General features: G+C 45.6%; 1 protein-coding gene across 1 annotated transcript in view; it reads right to left on the bottom strand.

Annotated features, from left to right (window-relative positions):
• Window positions 1-19,824, bottom strand: part of LOC121556200 (transcription factor SOX-6) — a 119,014-nt gene that overhangs the window by 44,287 nt on the left and 54,903 nt on the right. Inside the window, 3 exon segments of the mRNA XM_045215269.1 lie at window positions 2,470-2,491; window positions 2,493-2,547; window positions 8,299-8,419. Of these exon segments, the coding sequence (XP_045071204.1) occupies window positions 2,470-2,491; window positions 2,493-2,547; window positions 8,299-8,419 (198 nt within the window).

Genomic DNA, 19,824 nt, shown 5'->3' on the forward strand with positions numbered 1-19,824 from the left:
TCTGACTGACAAGGAGCCACAGTGTAAGCCAGAGAGCATGACCACTTACGCAGTGCTGTACTTTCTAACTGCCGGACAAAGTGTCTCCTCATATCCTCTCACCACAAATGACACATCTCCTCTTTGTCACTCTATTTTTCTTGTTGACTAAAAAGAACATATTGTCTGCTTCTTTTGTCCTGATGTGACTTGTGTGACACAGAGCTCCTGCTGTGTTCTCTCTTGGCGTCTCCCTCTGTTTCACTGGTAGACTTGAGGGAGATGGGCGATGGGAGCTAACACTATTATCACTATGAGAGGAGACAGTGAACTTAACTTAATCACTTGCATCTCTGCCTTCATATTCTGTTTGAATCATCCTGTCTCCCAGTGCTTTGTAGAAGAAGTGATAGGAGTCACATGGTTAGCTTGTTGATCCCAGCACTAAAGAAAAGGGCATGTTTGACTTGCCTTGCTGTTTTAAGGGAGACTCTATGCAGGGTAAATAGCAGCCGGCAGTCGAAATATACGACAGGCGGACAGACTTCAATTAATAGGAATGCACCTCTTTTTGTTTACTGTGTTCTCTAAAGGTCAGCCAAGTCATGGTCTTGGAGGCTCTGTTTTCGCCCATTCCCAGGGTTAAATACGTTATCAGAATTAATGACTGAAGCCCCCTCCTCACCCCTTCAAATATATGACTAGCCCATCTGACCTAGAACACCATTATAAATAGACACTCAGTAGACCTAGACTGTGCTTTCCTCAAGCTTTCTCTATGATACACAAACAGAGAGTAACACACACACACACACACACGCAAGAAAAACATGAACAGACTCATCCCGCACCTTCCACGTTCCCAAATGTTCTTCCCATGGCTGCATGGCTCACTGCGTGATAAAGCAGGGCTCTCCAGCTCCAACTGCAAGTATTGTTAGAACTTGCCAAGGCTCATTAATGCTGAGAGCGATAAGCTCTGAAGGACAAATTGTGCTCATGTATCAGCGAGAAGAAAAAGTTACAAGACACTTTCCTCTCAGTCTTCTCCTCCTCCCTCCTTCTACTCCTGTCTCACTCTGGTTTTGTTTAGCTTCCATCCTGGCTATCAGAGAGCTTAATGTCTAATTGCTATCAACAGCTTATCACTGGTGTTGACAAAACAACAAGCGGGCACAAAAGCAGGGCTTGGAGAGCTGTTCTCTTCCGTTCTCCTTTGTTTCAAAGGCAGAACATTAAAGTCTACATATTGCACTGATGATCCTTATTCAAGTAGTTTCAGAGAGCCTTAAATATTTATGATAACACAGTTTCAAAAGATATCCTCAATCTTCATACTTCACAGAACTGCAAAGGGCGCTTTGATAATTTCTTAAGCAAGCAGGCAGGAGTAATAGCATTAGTGTAATTGTACAGAGGGTTTCGCTGCTTCCCATAGCCATTCTGTGTATTGGTTATGTAAATAGAACTCAGAGAAAGTAACCTGGGGAATACATATTGTCAATTTGGATAGAAAGAGCATGCTCGGGCCTGGAGAGAAGAGGAGCTGGATGGTAATAGTGATGATAATTATAACGGTAATGACTATGAAGATGGAACCCAGATAATTATCTTTATTAAACAGTATAGCCTGGGGTTAGCCCCCTGACCCCAGTTCAGCTCTAGCTCCTGGAAGGGCCTGCAGGGCTTGGAGTCTATCCCAGCATTCTCTCCTTCTGTTCAGGAATCGCTCGCTCTCTCCTCTCTCTCTCTCCTCTCTCTGTCTCTCTCTCTGTCCCTCTCTCTCTCTCTCTCTGCTCCTCTCTCTCTCTCTCTGTCTCTTCTCTCTCTCTCTCTGCCCCCTCTCTCTCTCTCTCTCTCTCTCTCTCTCTCTCTCATTCTCTCTATCTCCTCTGTCTCTCTCTTGCCCTCTCTCCGTCTCTCTTCTCTCTCGTCTCTCTGTCTCTCTCTGCTCTCTCGTCCTCTATCTCTCTCTTCTCTCTCTCTCTCTCTCTCTCTCTCTCTCTCTGTCTCTCTCTCTGTTTCTGTCTCTCTCTCTTGCTCTCTCTGTCCCGATTATATTTAGACTGCACGCCCCTCTGTCTGTGCACACAACACACACTGCTTTAGGTCACACACACACACACACGCACACACACACACACACACACACACACACACAAGTGAACTCTAAAACAGTGTAACGCAGGAACAGAAATACAGTAAACAGTCTCTGTCTGATATATTCTACAGGAGGTGATTAAGGTAACTGGAGTGATTTTCATTCCCTCTAATAACTATTATCATCCTAACTCCCGTCTCTGGTGGAGCTATGGGGTTAAATCCTCTAGAAAACAGGGTCAACTGCATGTGTAAGGTGATAAGCGTAGGAGCTAGGGGCCTCCAGGATTATTTAGTGCGCAGCTCATTACTTAGCATACAGCTGCTTAGCCGTTTTCTGCCCTGGGCTTGGCGGGCGTCCCGAGCAGCATTCTTTGTCGTAGCACATACCTGAAGCTGGAGGGGCTGAGTCTGACGCTGCCGCAGCTGCCATTGTGGATGGAATGAACTGCACCGGGTAGTTATCACCTGTCGGGAGGGAGAGGACAATGTGCACAGGTTGAGACAATGCGCTAAGGGAGCCGGGCCCACAGTGGCCAGGCATGTGCCAACACAGTCCCTGGGCCCTCCTCTCCCTCTCCTCTCCTCCTCTGGGCCCTCGGCTCCCGGCCCAAACATCTGCACCAACAAAAGGCTCAGCTGGGCCGACTGGAGCAGGATTACTCAGGAACGTATCCCTCCACCACATATCCCTCCTCACTCCCACTCCCTGCTCTCCTCTCCATCTCCACGCTGGAAACCAACAGGCACTATGAAAGGTGTGTGTTAAATATCTGTGTGATTATAAGTGATTACACAGAGGAAGTGGAGTGTTCTCTCAGGCATTTGTAGACATGCCCTGCTATTGTTTCACACAACATTGTTTGTTTGGCAGTGAGAGTTTTGGCAGACAAGAAGGAACAGTGCTTTAAGAAACTGGTTAGAACAAGTGTACTGTTACAATAACACGGTTAACAAATAACATTTTTATCTTGCTATCACATCAATCTAACCAGTATGAATTACCCTTTTTATATCATTTGTATTTTATTGCTTTACAGTGCCTTGGCTAGCTGTCAGTGAGTTTGAAGGACAGTCTATATGATTGATGTTGTGGGAGTGTTGAGTGTAACTCAGTACCAGAAGCCTTTACACTCAGCCCAGTGTGTTCAGACAGACAGACCAACCCCGGTGAGACGGGCCAGGCCAGTACTGTAGCCTACTGGGGGTTGACTGAAGCATGTGTACTGAGGGGAAATTGGCCCTAGTTCAGACCCCACTTCTACCTGTCACTTCATATGGTGCCATTAAGCCACAGGCATGACGGTGAATGTATATACCTTCTGTTTTGCGGAAGACACATTTCAGTTGAAAGCATTCAGTTGTACAACTGACTAGGAGCCCCCTTTCCCTTTCAATTTCCCTTTTACTTCCTTCACTCCTCACTTTGCAGTCTTGTACAGCACAGCACATTGTGATACAGCCAGGAAATTCCATCCCCATTTAAGGCAGGGGCAAATAAAATCACGCCAGTGAAGTGATTTCAAATTGTCTCGTAGAAAGGGTGCGGTGTGGCTCGTTACAACCCCCATGGGCTTTTTTCTCTCAATGCACCTCTCCTGCATGAGTATATACTGTAAAGAGATGGAGTAGGGGAGTTATGCGTGACTTCGAGGGGGGGGGGGCTCAATGACAAGTCATATGAAACCAGGGAGGGGTCAGCTGCCAAGTGAGGACACCACCGGCACTGTACTGGGGGGTCTGGAGGGGGGTCTCGGGGGGTCTAGGGGGTCCAGGGTTGTATAAAGACTCCAGTAGACTGGGCGTGCTGCCAGCCTGGTGTCAGTAATGAAAGAGAATCAGGGTTTCAAGGGCGCTGCTGTCCTGAGGACGGCTGATCCCATGACTGATCCCATGGTCAGGCCTGGGTGATGGATCACTAGGAGGCTCCAACAGGGGAGGCCAGATGACGCCATGGCTATGTCAGAGCTGGGTACATAACTCTGGCATATGGAGAAGGCATGCTATGGATAGGGTGTTTGTTGTCACTCTTTGAACTGCTGAGGGGATGAGATGGATGGATTCCCTTCATCATGACAAGTCGGCTGCCGTAGCCCTGATGCAGCACAGTGATCACTGTGATCAAAACAGGATCTCTCATCCATCCACAGTGAACCAAACTCAAGGGTGATTTCTGTCCTGTCAGAGCTTACATACAGAGGGTCCTCCATAGGAATCAACCAGTAATTTACCTCTGATATGGTCGGTACTACCAACGAGACCAGTATCAAAGACATTCCCTGTCCAACAAGACAGATGGGGCCAACGAGCCTAGAGAAAGCGAAAGCAGAGACAGACAGGAGCTGCTGAATAATGTTTGAAGGTCTCTGTAGGTGATGGTAATGGTGGAGAGAGAGGTTCAACTCATCCTTCATTCCTTTCTCAGCCAGGTATCATGCTGCAAAACGGGCCCAATTAAGTGGAGTTGTGTGGGACTGAGCGGCATCGGGCCCTGACCCTCTTTATCGGTGAGCACCCTCATCTAGTGCAGGGCCCTCCAGCTGCCTGGAGCCTGTGCTTGAAGACACCACAGCATGAGAGCATGGGCTCAACACTAATGAAAAGGAGTGGGTAGGACTATAGAGCAGGCAGGGCCTGACGCAGGAGAAGAGAAGATCATCTCTCTAACAGAGCTCTTCACAACTAGGCACCTGATGCCAAGGGCAAGGGCAATCTAAAATATTCTGTCAGAATACTTGAGTTGAATGAATGTTCAATTACTAACTATATGCCCTATTTCATTTTCTCTGTATGAAGTGCTAACAATGTCTCTATCCAGCTAAACAAGGCGGTGAGAGAGTTGGTGTTGAACAACAATTAGAAGGCCTAACACTTGTGAGCATGAATGGCTGACACAGATTCCATGGAGCTCTTATGCAGCTACTGTATTCAGTCACAAGAGGGACAGGCCCGTCGGTTATTGTGGGCCGGCCGAAACAGAAGTGTGGCAGCAGTCATTCCAGCAGGGTGTCTATGTGTGTCCTCATCATAGCATAGGGACCCAATGACCATGGAGTCATTCTGCAGGCCCATTAGACTACTATCAGAGTGAATGTCTCTGTGTCCATGTAAACAGAGCGAGCTGGGGTCTATTTGTTTAAAGGATGACCTGCGTCTCTGCTCTGCCATGCAACGTCAGGGCCATTGAGCACAGTGTGCAGAGTAGCTCTGTCGTTGTGGCAACACAGCGGGGTCAGGGTCATAAGCAGTAGTCCCTGGGAGGGTCTGTCTCATAAAGATGACATCAGATTAGTGTGCCCTAGCGTGGAAGTGAACGCTTGGCCACTTCACTAGTCTTCATGGAGGGTGGACACAGCAGCATCCTCTGCTCTATCAGACTGGTCATCAGATGGGATCTTGTGTTAGGGGGCTGAGGATAATAGAGCCGTTAAGCTACTTCAGTTGATGATGGTAGTCATTGGTAGTCACTTTCAGACCTTTTTTCCTTTTCTTTATGAATAACTCATGAATAATTCAGGATCTGTGTGTACACATGGCGACCCATGCATGCCGTGAGTCCATAATACCTCCTGTTATTTGTAATAAAACATTTTTCATGTCAAATGTATTAAAGAAATCAAACTGGCAAAATAATCCCCTCAGGCGCTTTGTTCAAGCTGTCATGCCTCTGTAGTTCCAAAATAGCTTACTTTTTTTTTTTCATCCTGTGGCTTTATAGTAAATGTATTAGCTGCACTAGCACACCTTTTAATGTTCTGCTATGTACCTGCTGACTAGACTAGCCAATCTTACTCGACCCCCTCTGCCTCCCTGCATGTCCTGGAGTTACCTCAATGTTGTGATAAGGTGCTAACAACAAATGTATTTCTGAGAGCATTCAGGACAGACAAAAGGAGGCCTGGACTTTCCCTCCCCCCAGGTCGGTCAGGGAGCTGAGAAAACCCTTGCATGTGCAATTTGACTTTCCTTCCAGCCGATAGTCAATGTTCAGCAAGAAGGAAGAGGAATGCCCCAGCCATAGGGCTAAGGGGAGAGAGGCTGTGTGGCTGGGTCCACTCTTGGCAGGGATCTGACTGAATATTTAAGGACAGAATCCCAGAGTGGCACATCTTTCATTCTCAGCAACATTGAGGCGAGGAGATCAGGGCGCGAGGTTACTGCCCTGGCAGGGAGTCGAACAACATGTCGTAGCAATTTCCCACAAATTTGTTTGGGGATTTGGAATGTGTTGTGTGTGGAGCCATTCTGTTTCTCTGTTCGTCACACAAAGGGAGAGGGAGGCATGCTGCTACAGGCAAGGGGAGAAGAGGCACCTCTGGGAGGGGGCCTGGCCTGCACCCTTCATCCCCACAGGACAAATGACGCTCGCCCTCCTCCCCTTCCTCCTCTCACTTTTACACTTTAACCCTGACTCTTCTAATCTCTTCTTTCTCCTGCTGTCTGTCTGTCTGTCTCTGGGTGAGTGAAGTGTCAGCTCATCTCCATAAAGAGATACAGAGCGACAAGACACTATCTCAGGATAGTATGTATAGACATGAATACTGTAATGTTTCTGGTGCTATCACATTCCACCATTCGCAGTATGTTTAAATTGACATCTAAGCTGTACATAATCCTTTGAGCGATTGATGAGTACAGTGAGGGAGTGAGGGGGTCAGGGATGACCCAGGTAGAGTATTGTGTTACCGCAGCAGGCAGCTCCCTCAGCAGATTCTTCCACAGTGATTACAGCCAGAGAAGTCAAGACACTTTCATGTTGAAAAGCTGTTTACATTCCAGTGCTCCTTTACTCATATCCATTGTTGAACAGGCATGCTGCCTTGGAGATGAACACAGAACACTCCCCAAGGCTTGGCTCCATTTCCAAGGTGACATAGAGTAATGTACGTCATCTGCCTTGGCCTTACTGACTACACTTTTCTTTGATGCTGTATGGAGACTGGGATATGAGTAGTGTACAGATCCTATGATAACTGGGGCAGTGAAAATGAGGACTGGAAAAAAGCATTGCTGACATAAAATACATTTCAAGTAAATGTATGAAATATATACCCATAATAAATACGTAGGATAGAGTATATTGGGAAAGGTCCTTCATCAATGTCATAAGATTACCCATGCTGTCAAAATGCACCTGTGTTTGTGAGGTGGAAAACTGCATCTCCATAACAGTGAGGGGTAGACAGAAAACAGGACAGACAGAAAACAGGACAGACAGAAAACAGCACAGACAGAAAACAGGACAGACAGAAAACAGCACAGACAGAAAACAGCACAGACAGCAAACAGGACAGACAGAAAACAGGACAGACAGAAAACAGGACAGACAGAAAACAGCACAGACAGCAAACAGGACAGACAGAAAACAGGACAGACAGAAAACAGGACAGACAGAGACAGGACAGACAGAAAACAGGACAGACAGAAAACAGGACAGACAGAGCGGACAGACAGAAAACAGGACAGACAGTAAAACAGGACAGACAGAGAAACAGGGCAGACAGAGAAACAGGACAGACAGAGACAGGACAGAAAGAAACAGACAGAGGGAGAAAAGAGGACAGACAAAGACACAGACAGAAAAAACAGAGCAGAAAGAGAGAGGACAGACAGAAACAGGATGAGATAGAAAACAGCACAAGACAGAAAACATGAGATAGACGGTGGAAATGAAAAGATAGACAGAAAACAGGACAGACAGAAAACAGGGACAGACAGAAAATGGGACAGATAGAAAATACACAGATACAAACAGGTGATAGACAGAAAACAGGACAGACATAAAACAGGACAGACAGAGTCCGACAGACAGAAAACAGGACAGATGTAGAAAACAGGATAGACAGAGAAACAGGAATAAGAACAGGACAGATAGAAAACAGGACAGACAGAAAACAGCACAGACAGAAAACAGGACAGACAGAAAACAAAAAGAAAAAGTGAGACAGCAAACAGCACAGACAGCAAAGAGGACAGATAGAAAACAGGACAGACAGAAAACAGGACAGACAGAGACAGACAGAATCAGAAAAAGAAGACAGAAAACAGGACTAAGAGAAAACAGGACAGACAAAGGACAGACAGAGAACAAGACAGAAAACAGGACAGACAGAGAAACAGAAGACAGTTAAACAGGACAGACAGAAAACAGGACAGACAGAAAACAGGACAGACAGAGACACAGAAAGAAACAACAGAGGGAGAAAGAGAGGAGCATACCTGGCTTGTAAGAGATTCCCGGTGGGAAGAGAAAGCCCTGCTGGGCTGCAGCGGCTGCTGCCAGGGTGCGTTGGTCGTGTGGAAAAATGGGGATCATGAGCGGAGGCATGTGACCCTGGACCTGCTGAACAGAGAGAGAAGCGGAGATCAGAGAGAGGCCTAGCTGAGCTGCAGACACAAAGAGCAGCACACTGAGGCAAGCAGGCAGGCAGGGGGAGAGGAGAGGAGAGGGGAGCACAGAGCAGATCACAGCCCGGCCTAACGTGTCCTGACAGGGGGCTCTGCGGCTCTGACGGCCCTCGTGTGCTCACACAATACCTGGCCCGGCCACGTCTGTTCCTAATCCCCCAACACTATTTCACATCGGAACATCAAAGGACCCCGCCGCACGTGCATTGTTCACCCCCCCCCAGAGGGTGTGACACGTGGGAGGCAAAGGACGGGAATTGAGGTTACAGGATGTATTTGAGCACCTGTAGAGGGTTGTGTGGTGTGTACGGTGTGTGTAGGTGTGTGTAGGTGTGTGTACGGTGTGTGTAGGTGTGTGTACGGTGTGTGGGATGACTGATGGTGACAGATACAGACAGGTATGTGAATAGATCAACACAATGTCCTTAGGCTGTTCGCTATAGTGTTAGTGGTGTGGTGAGATGGGAGGTCGAACCATAACGCTTTATACAGACATGCACAAACACACAAACAACCAGCTGCCCTGACTGACAGGGGAAGATGAGCTCAGATATACAGCCTTTATCTCATAGTTTTGGAGGATCTTTTATACAAACGATAAAAGCCCATGCGATCCGATAATTTACAGCAACCGGCTTTCAGCTGGGAAAAATTGAAGGCAGTCCAAAAGCGCTGTCTGTTTGTGATATTTCATCTTAATCGTCCAGAGCTGACCTGCCCCACATACATTCTACACTGACCTCAAACTGTCTAAACTGTTTCAGTCTAACATTATTAACCCTCACCGCCCACGCTGAAGCGACTCTCCGTTCTGACTCTCTACGGCAAGAGGAGAAACATGTGCTCTCGCTGTGTGTGTGAGTGTGTGTGTGTGTGTAAGTGTGTGTAAGTGTGTTTGTGTTGTGGATGGCTCTTACAGGCAGTATAGTGTGTGGGGGGGTTCGTAATGAGACACATGTTGAGAGCTGAAGCAGGGCCCAATCTGACTGTGATCCTCTGCTTCCTGCCTGCCGGTGATGGGGCTCAGCTAGGCTGTGTTGGGCCTGCAAGGGTTAATCTAGCACCGGGCCAGCCTACCTCAGGGGAACCCGCCTGGAAAACGGGTTAATAAAGGTCAGCCCCCAAAATAAACACTTTACAGAATGTTTCTCCATTCATCCCTCTTTAAAATCAACTTGCAATAAAACGGGTCTGGGTGCAATTACTGCCGCAGCATTGGGGCATGAAATCAACCTGCTTCGAGCAATGACTTTTCCCCCACGTTCTAGCTGAGGTCTGCTTATGATCTCCACTTTTTCTTCCGTCTGCTCCCCCTGTGTCCCCTGATCTGGTGCAGCAGTGCCCGTTCCCCACCGCTATATGTCCTCAGGACCACTCTATCGATCTGGCCAGAGGTGCAGAGGTAGACTAAAAACTAAATAAATAACACTTTCTGTCTACGGAGCTTTTCAACAAAGTGCAAGTATAGAAAGTACATCAGAAAGGAATGGAGAAGTATAGCATTTCCTTTTCATTTACTATAATCTGAAAAGTATTTCCGTAAAATGTGCTGCGGCTGGAGAAAAGTACATGACCTGGAATAAAATGTATTTTTTATTGGGATTTGTGTTCCAGGTTTCCAGGTAGAGCGGATGAAAGATGGCCCTTGGCCCCGCATGTATAGAACATATGGGAAAACGTAATAATTAATGTCCCAACATGAGTTAGAGCCAGCGACAGGTGAAGGGGTACACTGGGGAACAGGGCCTGCCCTGTGTTGGAGTGTTTGTACTATAAAACCAGATGAAGTATTTTTCTGAATGTACTGCACTCACGGTGCAGAGAAAGATTCTCTGATGCAGACTCTCTCCCTCCCGGTGTGTCAGTATTGAGTGTGTTAGTCTACCCTCAGGAAGGTTATTAAGGTCAGTCACATACATAATTGCAATTAACCTTACTCGCATTAAACTAGCAAAACGAATCACGCTAAAGCCAGGGTGTTACACTGAAACAGCTGCTCCAACGTAAGTGGAACTATTATTAAAATAAGCTGAATACACTGTGGCTCATAGATTCAACACATTTCATCATAATTATATTACTCCATAGCTATAAACGGCTTATATCACTGATAAATATTTATCTTAACTATTCCCTGTCATAATTTTTTGAAACAGTAATATCATCAGTTTAGTTCTCTAATGAAATCAGACATACATCTTTGTTCATACAAAAGACTGAAATAAATGTGTTTAGGCATGTCGACACTAATTACTGCAGGGATCACTCTAGGAGCAGAATTAGATTCTGTTCAGATATCTGATACCATATAATTGGAATCTGAGAGAAAATCTATTTCAAGAAAATACAGTGTCAATCAGACAATAGCTACATTCATCAAATATCCTGAATGTTGCCTAAAAACAAAACTGTAAATGAAAAGAGAAATCTATCCAGTGACAGCACTGTGTTCTTATTGAATAGATATCACAATAAAAAGATTTACCCAGGCAAGAGGAAATGTAAATGTGCATCGGGGGAAAATACGTCCATTGGGTATGAATGGTTGTGATTTACAGTAATGAGCACTGCGCATGAAACTTTAATTTACTCTGCTAATGTCAGAGAAAGGGAAATCAAATCTGGAGCAGCTTCAAAGTGCTATCTAATAGTGGAGGTTTGCCTTCAGCCTGTCAATTAACACATGGCACGGTAGTTGAGCAGACAATGCATTTATCAATTTACACATTATCACTGTCATTTTCCGTTGACTGGAAATGAATGCCAGTTATGAGGATACGTCGTTGATAAATTACAGATCAGCTCCCAGACAAAAGACTTCAATTTCAGTGTATGTTTGTGTGTTTGTGTGTGTCAGTTTCTCCACCCTTTGTGGCAACACCCAGACCCTGAAAGAGTTACCCTCAAGTTCATCTGCCTATTGGCTGGGTGCCCAGAATATTTCTATTGCCAGGATGATCTTGAGGAGACTGATAGAATGAAGTGGAGCAGATGTGTTGGGCAGCGTCCTCCCCACTCCTGGTAAATACAGCGCATTGTTACGCTGGCACTGCTCTCTCTTTGTCTTAGCACTGCTAAGCACTGGATAATACCATTTCACGCCATCTGCCCCAAAGCTTCATTAAAGATACATGAATGGGCTATCTTATGAGGAACAGGTGCTATTGTTAGTCCCCGAAGACTCGGCACTGAGGATCGGACTCTGAATACTTGAGGAAGAGCATCTGTAGTGATCAGTCAGACAGATAGTTGGCTGGGGATACTCCCTCTGCCAGCACACACACCAACAGAGGTTTCCAGGGGTGAGAGAGGCCTCTCAACCGCCTTGCAACATGTATCATCAATTCAGATGACCTGATGAAGTCTGTACCAGTCCAGAGCGCAATCTGTTTCCCTCTCAACAATGTGCTTGCATAATGAGAAAAGGCACTAACTCTCAGTTTTAATTAGATTTAACACTGTGAACAAGATCTAAAAGAAACAGAATTAAAAAAATTCACTAAAATATCTGTGAATATAATAAAAAATGACTGACAATAAAGTGTGTAAATCCAGCTTGAGTATATAGTGAGCGTCATTCTAACTGAATCAATGTCATTAGTGGAAGCGTTGACATCAGCACTACAGTGTTGTAATGGTTTACAGCAGCAGCTAATCCTGGGGTCAGCCAGTGCAGAGAGCAGAGACAGCCAGAGACCTGGGATTGACCATGGTCAGATTACCATTAGACACACTCAGAGTAAGAGACAGGGCTATCACACACACACTGACAAACACACACACAAACACACAGACACATGCACGCACACAAACACGCGCATGGAAACAAACACATACAGGTGCAAATGGAGATGTACAAGCCATTACTGTGCTCAATAGGGCCCCTGTCAGTACCTATGCTCTTCACTGTCTGTAGCGGTCTTTACCCAGGGCCCAGCAGACACCCTGCAGCACTACCGACCCAGCCCAGCAGGCCCTCCCGCACCCCCAAATACTAACACAGTCTGATCCTCACCAAGCGTCACTCTGGGATGCTGTCTTCTTCCCCTTTTTAAAGGAGGAGGGGAGTTGTTTTAACATGTCCAAATTCCCTCAACGTTGACAAGATGAGATAGAAGACAGAAAAGGAAAGAAAGAAAATGGCTGATTTTTTTCTCACAGTTTTTTCAAAGTTTGGAGCTGCTGAGAGGCACAGTGGGAGTCTCAGGTGAAATGTCTAAACGGTAGTGCTACCCAGATGTGTTTGGAGGAATATCAGACCTGTATTTATCAGAGGTTTCATCTTTATTCATTTGATTTAAAGAGAGTCACTCAGAGTATAGCAGTCTAATAACATGACTTGTGCAGTATTACACTATAAAGCTAAATAGACAATTAGGCAGAAAATTGACTAGAAATCACTAACAGGGAGTCTAAATGTGCTTATAAACCTACACTATTTCTGCCAGCTGTTCTGCCACAGCTCCAGCAATCCCACTTTTCACATCTTACCTGAGGAGTTAGAAAAGAAATTGGGCTGATATAGTTTTACCCAGAGAGGACTTGCTCCAGCTGTTACTGTAAGTACTGATAGTTGACACGTCGTTCCCCCCTACTCTCCAATGAGTCACACACCAAACGCCTGCAAGTGGAAAGCACCTTAGGCGATCCATTTGAAGGTAAAGCGATCTACAGGAAGCTGGCAGCCCTGGCTTCATCCCCACAGAAAGCACTGTAACACTGACACCAGACGGTCATGAGAACTCAACACCCGGCCTGCTACTGTGCTGCAGAGAGAGAGAGAGAGAGAGAGAGAGAGAGAGAGAGAGCTGTGCGAGTGCTTTCTGGAGCCCAACCAGGAGGAAAATCACTGAATGGAACCACTCATGGGCTCTAGAGTCTGTGCATTACTTTGTTCTAGAGAGTTCAATTCATAAAACAATCCCAGAGATCCCCAAGCACACATTACTCCCACATCACAGGTCATTTATCAGTTAACCGCACTCCTCCAGTGTGAACGCACCACGGCTTTATGCACTAATCCAACACAGGCTCTCTCACACACACAGGCACGTGCACACTCACAAAGATACAATGTGACAGCACAAAAGGGTGCGCACACACACACACCCACACAGACCCACACACACAGTCCAGTGTAGTGGTATTATCAGAGTCCCAGACATTGTGCTCTGTTTGGTGGCTGTTTGGTGTGTGATGGTAATCAGGCCAGTGGATCGATAGCGCTGAGCCAGACTTTGATCCCTCAGCCTTGTGGCTAGCTGGTATTAAGGCTAGGTCTCCACCTCCACCTCCCTCCCCTCCACCTCCCTCCCAGACTAGAGAACATTGTTCCCTTTACTCTGAAATGGGAGCCCAATCTACTACAGAGGTACAGGTCAGCAACAAAAGGTCCTTGTCATGGACATGACTGTGACCCATCTCCCCCCTCCCCCGAACCCTTAGACCTCACATTTAGCCAGCAGGTAAAACATTAACATCGTCTGCCAAAGGACACAAGTAATTCTCTATTCTGCTGGAGAGGCGTCTGAGGCGTCTGAGCAAGAGTCTGACTAATAACAAGTGTACGCTACGCCGCTGCACTTTGACAACAGGGACTGTCTGGAGAGTAGGGGTGGGGGGTAGTATACAATTTAAAAAATGTATGCACTCACTAACTGTAAGTCGCTCTGGATAAGAGCGTCTGCTAAATGACTAAAATGTAATAATGGGTAGTGTCCCGTCTCCCTCCAGTTTATCTGCAGTAGAGAGCAGGGTAAGGTGCAGAGGAATCCGACACTGGGGTGAGGTCGGGCCGTCTGGGGAATAACCAATAGATGACTTCTTGTTCCACTAATTCCTTACACAGTAAAACAAGCTCTCTTGGAATGGAGCCATTCCAATATGTCTATATTAAGTCTGCTGCTGTTAAAAAGCAGGGCAGACAGCACCCTCCAGCCCAGCCCCCTCCCTCCCCCTGACTTCCTCTGGTTCCAGGCTGGCTCAAGAACTCTGCACTGACTGGAGGCTGCTGTAATCTACTGTACTATATGCCACACTGGAAACCATTCATACAGTTTGTCAGTACACTAAAGGTTATGCCTAAAGAATTATAGGACATTTAGAAGTGTGATGTTTAGGTTATGATAGAAAAAGTAATATGAGACTTTCCAATCATAATGCTGAAAATAAGAATAGAATATGATGCAACATACCAGTATGTTGGTGAATGTTACTGATGTTCAGTAAATTGGTTAAAGCAGTAAAATGTTAAGAGTACAAAGCAGAAGAATTAAGCTACTCCCCTGAGAATAGATGTGATCAATGTAGATTCAAGAGAAATTGTGTACTTAAGGCAAATTCTTGTAGAGTCTCAAATACCTTAAATGTGTAATTTCAGTTTGTAAATATTTAAAGTAATTAGATTGGTATTGAATATACTCTCTCTCACACACACAGAGGTGCGCACACACACACAGACACAGACACACACACACACACACACACTATCCCCTCTCCCATATAAATGTCCTGCTATTCTAGGACCACATTCTTACATTACTACCACCTCTTCAATGTTACATTTCCACAAAACATGAGATCTGGGTGGATTTTTTTTTGTTAGGCACACAATGAAATAGAAGGTTAAAAAAATCATATTCTGGCATGGTCTGGTCATAACATTAAAAAGGTTTGCAGTAAACTGGCCAAATCTATGGGGACTCCCTCAAACAGCATGGATAATGACAGGAAAGATGCAAACATACATAAACAAACCCACAAGTGAGTCTGGACCCAGCATCATTATCCCGCATATACATCCCGGCTCTATGGGAATGGGAATAAGCAAAATGCCTCTGACCCTCATTGCAGGGGGGGGTGAGTGGAGTTCTAAAAGAGGTTTGACACGGCCTAGTCAGATAGCCCACCATAACCATGCGTGAACAGGCTGGGGGGATGTGAGGAATAGAAGGATGTGAAGCGTAGGAGAAAATGTGAAATACTATTGGCATATGCCTGTGAAATCCTCCAATCCCTCAACATACTGTTAGGAGAGGCCAATCTCTGAGGGGCAGGAAAACACATGCTCGCCACATAGCATTTTAAATTGAATTATTTATCTTCTGATCCTTTTCATGTGTAAATCATCACTTGTAAAAATATACTGATGTACAGTAATTTTTCTGATATTTTCTCATGTAATTCAGTTTATTTAAAACCAACATGTATGATTTATATTTTTATTTTAAACATCTACTGTTTCTGTGAAGATATAAGAACACAAAACAATTCTAACAACCTCACCATTGTGGAGACTGGATGGGAGTCTGGAGTGAGTTAATAAGAGAATGTAGTCTGATGGTGGGTCAGAGAGCTGGCTGGCTGGCTGGCGTTGGACCACCCCTAATCTAATAATGGCATTGTCCACATGGCGGCTGGCTGGGCTCTGGGCTGGAGGCTGGTCAGGAGGGGGCTGGAAGAGCAGGGGAGGACTTCCTCTTCTTCCTGTCCTCTCCTCCGCTCCCTCCGCTCCACTCATAGACTGAGCCTCTGTCTTCACAATTGCCTCCCAGCTGCTGCGGCTTGGGAAAACAACAGAGTGGGCTCTGTTGTCCGGCAGAAAGCACGATTGTTACGAGGGGCCACTTTATTACAGGCACATGAGTGTGCCGAGACTTTAAAACACGCTCAAATGTCATGTGCACACCGAGTGACGGGCAAGAATAATCCTGGAGAAAACCCCCCCTAAAAAACAAAACAATTCTGTGTCTGAAAAACGGTGCAGGACAGAACGGGCCATTCATTGTGTTCCGTGGGGAATGCTTGGACTCTCCTCCCCCCAAAAACAAAAAGGTTCTTTTTTTGCTGCCGCTGCCATGGGCTGAATGCTTTGCTTTGCCACCCCGGCCCTAAGAAAATACGGGCCCCCTTTCTCCCTGCCGGCTGGCCGCACACACTAGATCCTATTAATGCAGCCCTCTCCCTGTGAGTGTGCCCACTGTGGAGGCCGAGGGCTGCGCAGAGCCAACGCAAAGACAAAACAGTTTGCTCAACATTAGCAGGGAAAACACTGGCCGAGCGGAGAGGGAGAGGAAACTAAGTCAACTTCACACTGGAGGATGTGTTCTCCGTCAACTGATATTTTCCTTTGGAGCACGGGGTACAATGAGTGCTAAGTATAAGGCGACTGGCCACCTTCATCCAGGAAAGGATTGTGGGGAGCAATAGAGTTATAAACAGGTGCTTTATAATGATATTCAGAGGTCATAGAGTACGGCTTTATGTATCATACCTACGGTTGGCCTCGTTTCAGTATCAGTAATGAGCTGTAATGTGCTCCTGTTAGGGTTATGAAGTTTATTTAGCAGTATTGTCTTATCACAGAGCTCACTAGGTTCCCTAATGCCTGATGAGATGCACTACAGCTCCAGTGATCTGCTGTCTTGTGTTGATTACTGTTATCACTAGCATTGAGCTGCTATGAGAGGCTGCAGGGTCCTGGCATAAATTACCAAGTCCCAGTGCTTGTTTGGAAACCCCTCAGGTGACTAATTTAAGACAGACACTCAGGTGTGACTTTACACATTACAACTGTTCATGTGACAGCCCTTGTCAAGATGCAGGCAGTTCATTAACGCAGCCTAAACGTGCGAGGTGTGGGAACACAAAGACGCCGCGTTGCCCTGCTGATAATTACAAGACCGCTAGGAGATGTTGTGTCATTAACATTAATAATGGAGGCGTGTTTATGTACATGCTTACATCACCGACAAAGACGTGTGTTCCTAGCATATGTTCCCCAGACAAACGTGCCTTTGTGTGCCAGGCAGGCAGCCTCTATGAACCCATCACATCGTGTAAGTACTGGGGATGTGTATCTTTCAACGTTTACACTCTCCAGTTTGCCATTCACAAGCCAGGGCTCAGTGTCAGAGGAAATGGTTCCTAATGCAATAATAAGGCCATTCAATATCCCCACTCTCTGTGTGTACCTTAACCCTGACCTAACGAAGAAAAGGAAGCCGGAAGAGTCTTTCAGCGGCAAGGGAGACGTACGTCGACAAAACCTACAGACCAAATCGTCCCAGATAACCTGCACTGTTTATATTCTAAATGTCTGAATTTGTTTTAACAGGCCAGCGACGTTACTGGTCTAGCCGTTCATCTACTTAGCTTAATTTCCAAACCATCACAGCCATTGCTGAGGTTGTATCTATTAAGCTCTTTTTGTGCATCATTAAGTTTTAAAAGGGGCGCGATAGCGTTATTGTTCAAATTGCACATGACTTTATTTAACGTCAGCATTTCTTCTGCTTCCTGACAAGAAGTCACATTTCATAACTAATTAAATTGATCCCTCCCCCCGCCCAACGCAGGCCACTAAATGGAATTATTTGCATCCAAGTGTCAATATATTAAATCACAGGGGCTAATGAGTTGGGTCAACGCTTTCTTTTATCTTTAGTCTTGCATGTGCACATCTTCATCAGCTAACAGTCTCCTTTAACTGGTGGATGAGCATGTTATGTAGGGCTGGATCTATAGAGCTATCTCCCTCCCTGGGCTCAAGCCAATATGATTTGATGAGACCGTTAGGGCCCCAGCATAATCCCACTACTGCCAGCCTAGCTAACGTATGAAAACACGCTATCACTTCCTGTTCTATTATTCTCTTGCTATAAAGCTAGCAGTTGATCTGGCTGTGCTAATTGGGGAACTTACACATTCCCTTTAACAATGTCTATTTTGGTGTGTTTTGCCAATGCATTAATAAGAGTCTCTTAGAAGATAATTTGCACCCTGGAAAACAACAGAAACATCTGAGAGGCATAAATTAGGAGCCATTATCTTTGTTCAATTAGCAGCCACCCTTGTGTTTATCTAAAGTTCATTTTAAATTATTCACCATTATATGGTAGCTGTGTGCTTTGTTCCAGCTAAAATGTTCACCAAATAAAATGTTGGGTGCAATTACCGTTCATTGGATTACAAGGGCAAAGCATATTGTGTGTCGACTACAGTACAGTAAGCCAGTAAATTGGGGGAATTACTGTATTGGCTTGTGCCACATGATCTTTAGATAGGGCGTGACGGGCAAGGAACCTTATTACAATGACTGTAAATAATGAAAACCGAGCAGGAGCCAGAGTGACCTTTAGAGAGTATGGCACCGGGCAGAAATGGACCACTTGGGCTGGAGTAGTTATCTACAAACTGTAGTCAATGACTCACAAACAAGACTCCCACTCTTGCATTTGCCCTGATAATCTTCTGTATGTTCCACTATAGGTTAGAAGGCTACGAGTCATGTTCAAGGAATTTGTGTGTGACTCAGAGACACACTAACAGGAGAGCCACCCACCACACTGCTGCAGTAGGACTGGAGCTGCTCACCTGCACACTGTCTAGCATAGCAGCAGTAGCACCTTACTGACAGACAGACAGACAGACAGACAGACAGACAGACAGACAGACAGACAGAAGACAGACAGACAGACAGAGAGACAGACAGACAGACAGACAGACAGACAGACAGACAGACAGACAGACAGACAGACAGACAGACAGACAGACAGACAGGGGCCTCTCTCTGTGCCCATATAGAGGGGAGAGGGATTGTTGCCTTCATTCAAAAACCAATGTGTGTGTGACACAAAGGGCTCTGTGTTTAATTAGGAGGTCCCTATTGCCTGGGCAGACAGGACCCGCTTTTATAGAGCTTCCCCTGTGAATTCTATCAGCGCTTTGCAACACTGGGACACTGAGCTGCATCCTGAAAATCTCTAAAAAGGCTGCTATTCTTTCTAATGTGTTTTTGTGGGATTTCAAAAACAGACTCAGAGAGACAGAGAAAGACTGGTAGGTTAATAAAAGCAAATGATGTATTCAGGAATTTGTGGCGTAGTCTGTTCATCACCAATAATGGTGAAGAAGAAAACATGATTAAAATACAGCTCAATGAGTATCTGCATGTAATGGAATGAATCCTACCTTGAGACAGACACACCTACGTAACTTCAACTGTATGCCAATTTGAGCCTTTAAAAGCAAACACTGTCAAAAAAAAGTTTGATTGTGTAAAGGAACCTTGTGGATACATGTGTCATACCTAGGTTTGTGTAGGTTTGTGTCAACCAGGATTTCGGGAAACCAGGGAATTTATTGAAAGTTCCCAGAATGTTGCAACCCTAGTCATACCCAAAAAATATATATCAAGTGAGAAAGGAAGCTGCTACTGATTAACCCTTTATCGGGGCCCTGGCCTGGCTGGCCCCTGGACCCCTGGGCCTGTCATGCTTCTTCAAGCTCTACTGCTGTTAAATGACCACAGCAGAGGGAGGGAGGCCGGCTCTGCGA

This window comes from Coregonus clupeaformis, unplaced genomic scaffold (genome assembly GCF_020615455.1).
Source record: "Coregonus clupeaformis isolate EN_2021a unplaced genomic scaffold, ASM2061545v1 scaf0413, whole genome shotgun sequence".
Lineage (NCBI taxonomy): Eukaryota > Metazoa > Chordata > Actinopteri > Salmoniformes > Salmonidae > Coregonus > Coregonus clupeaformis.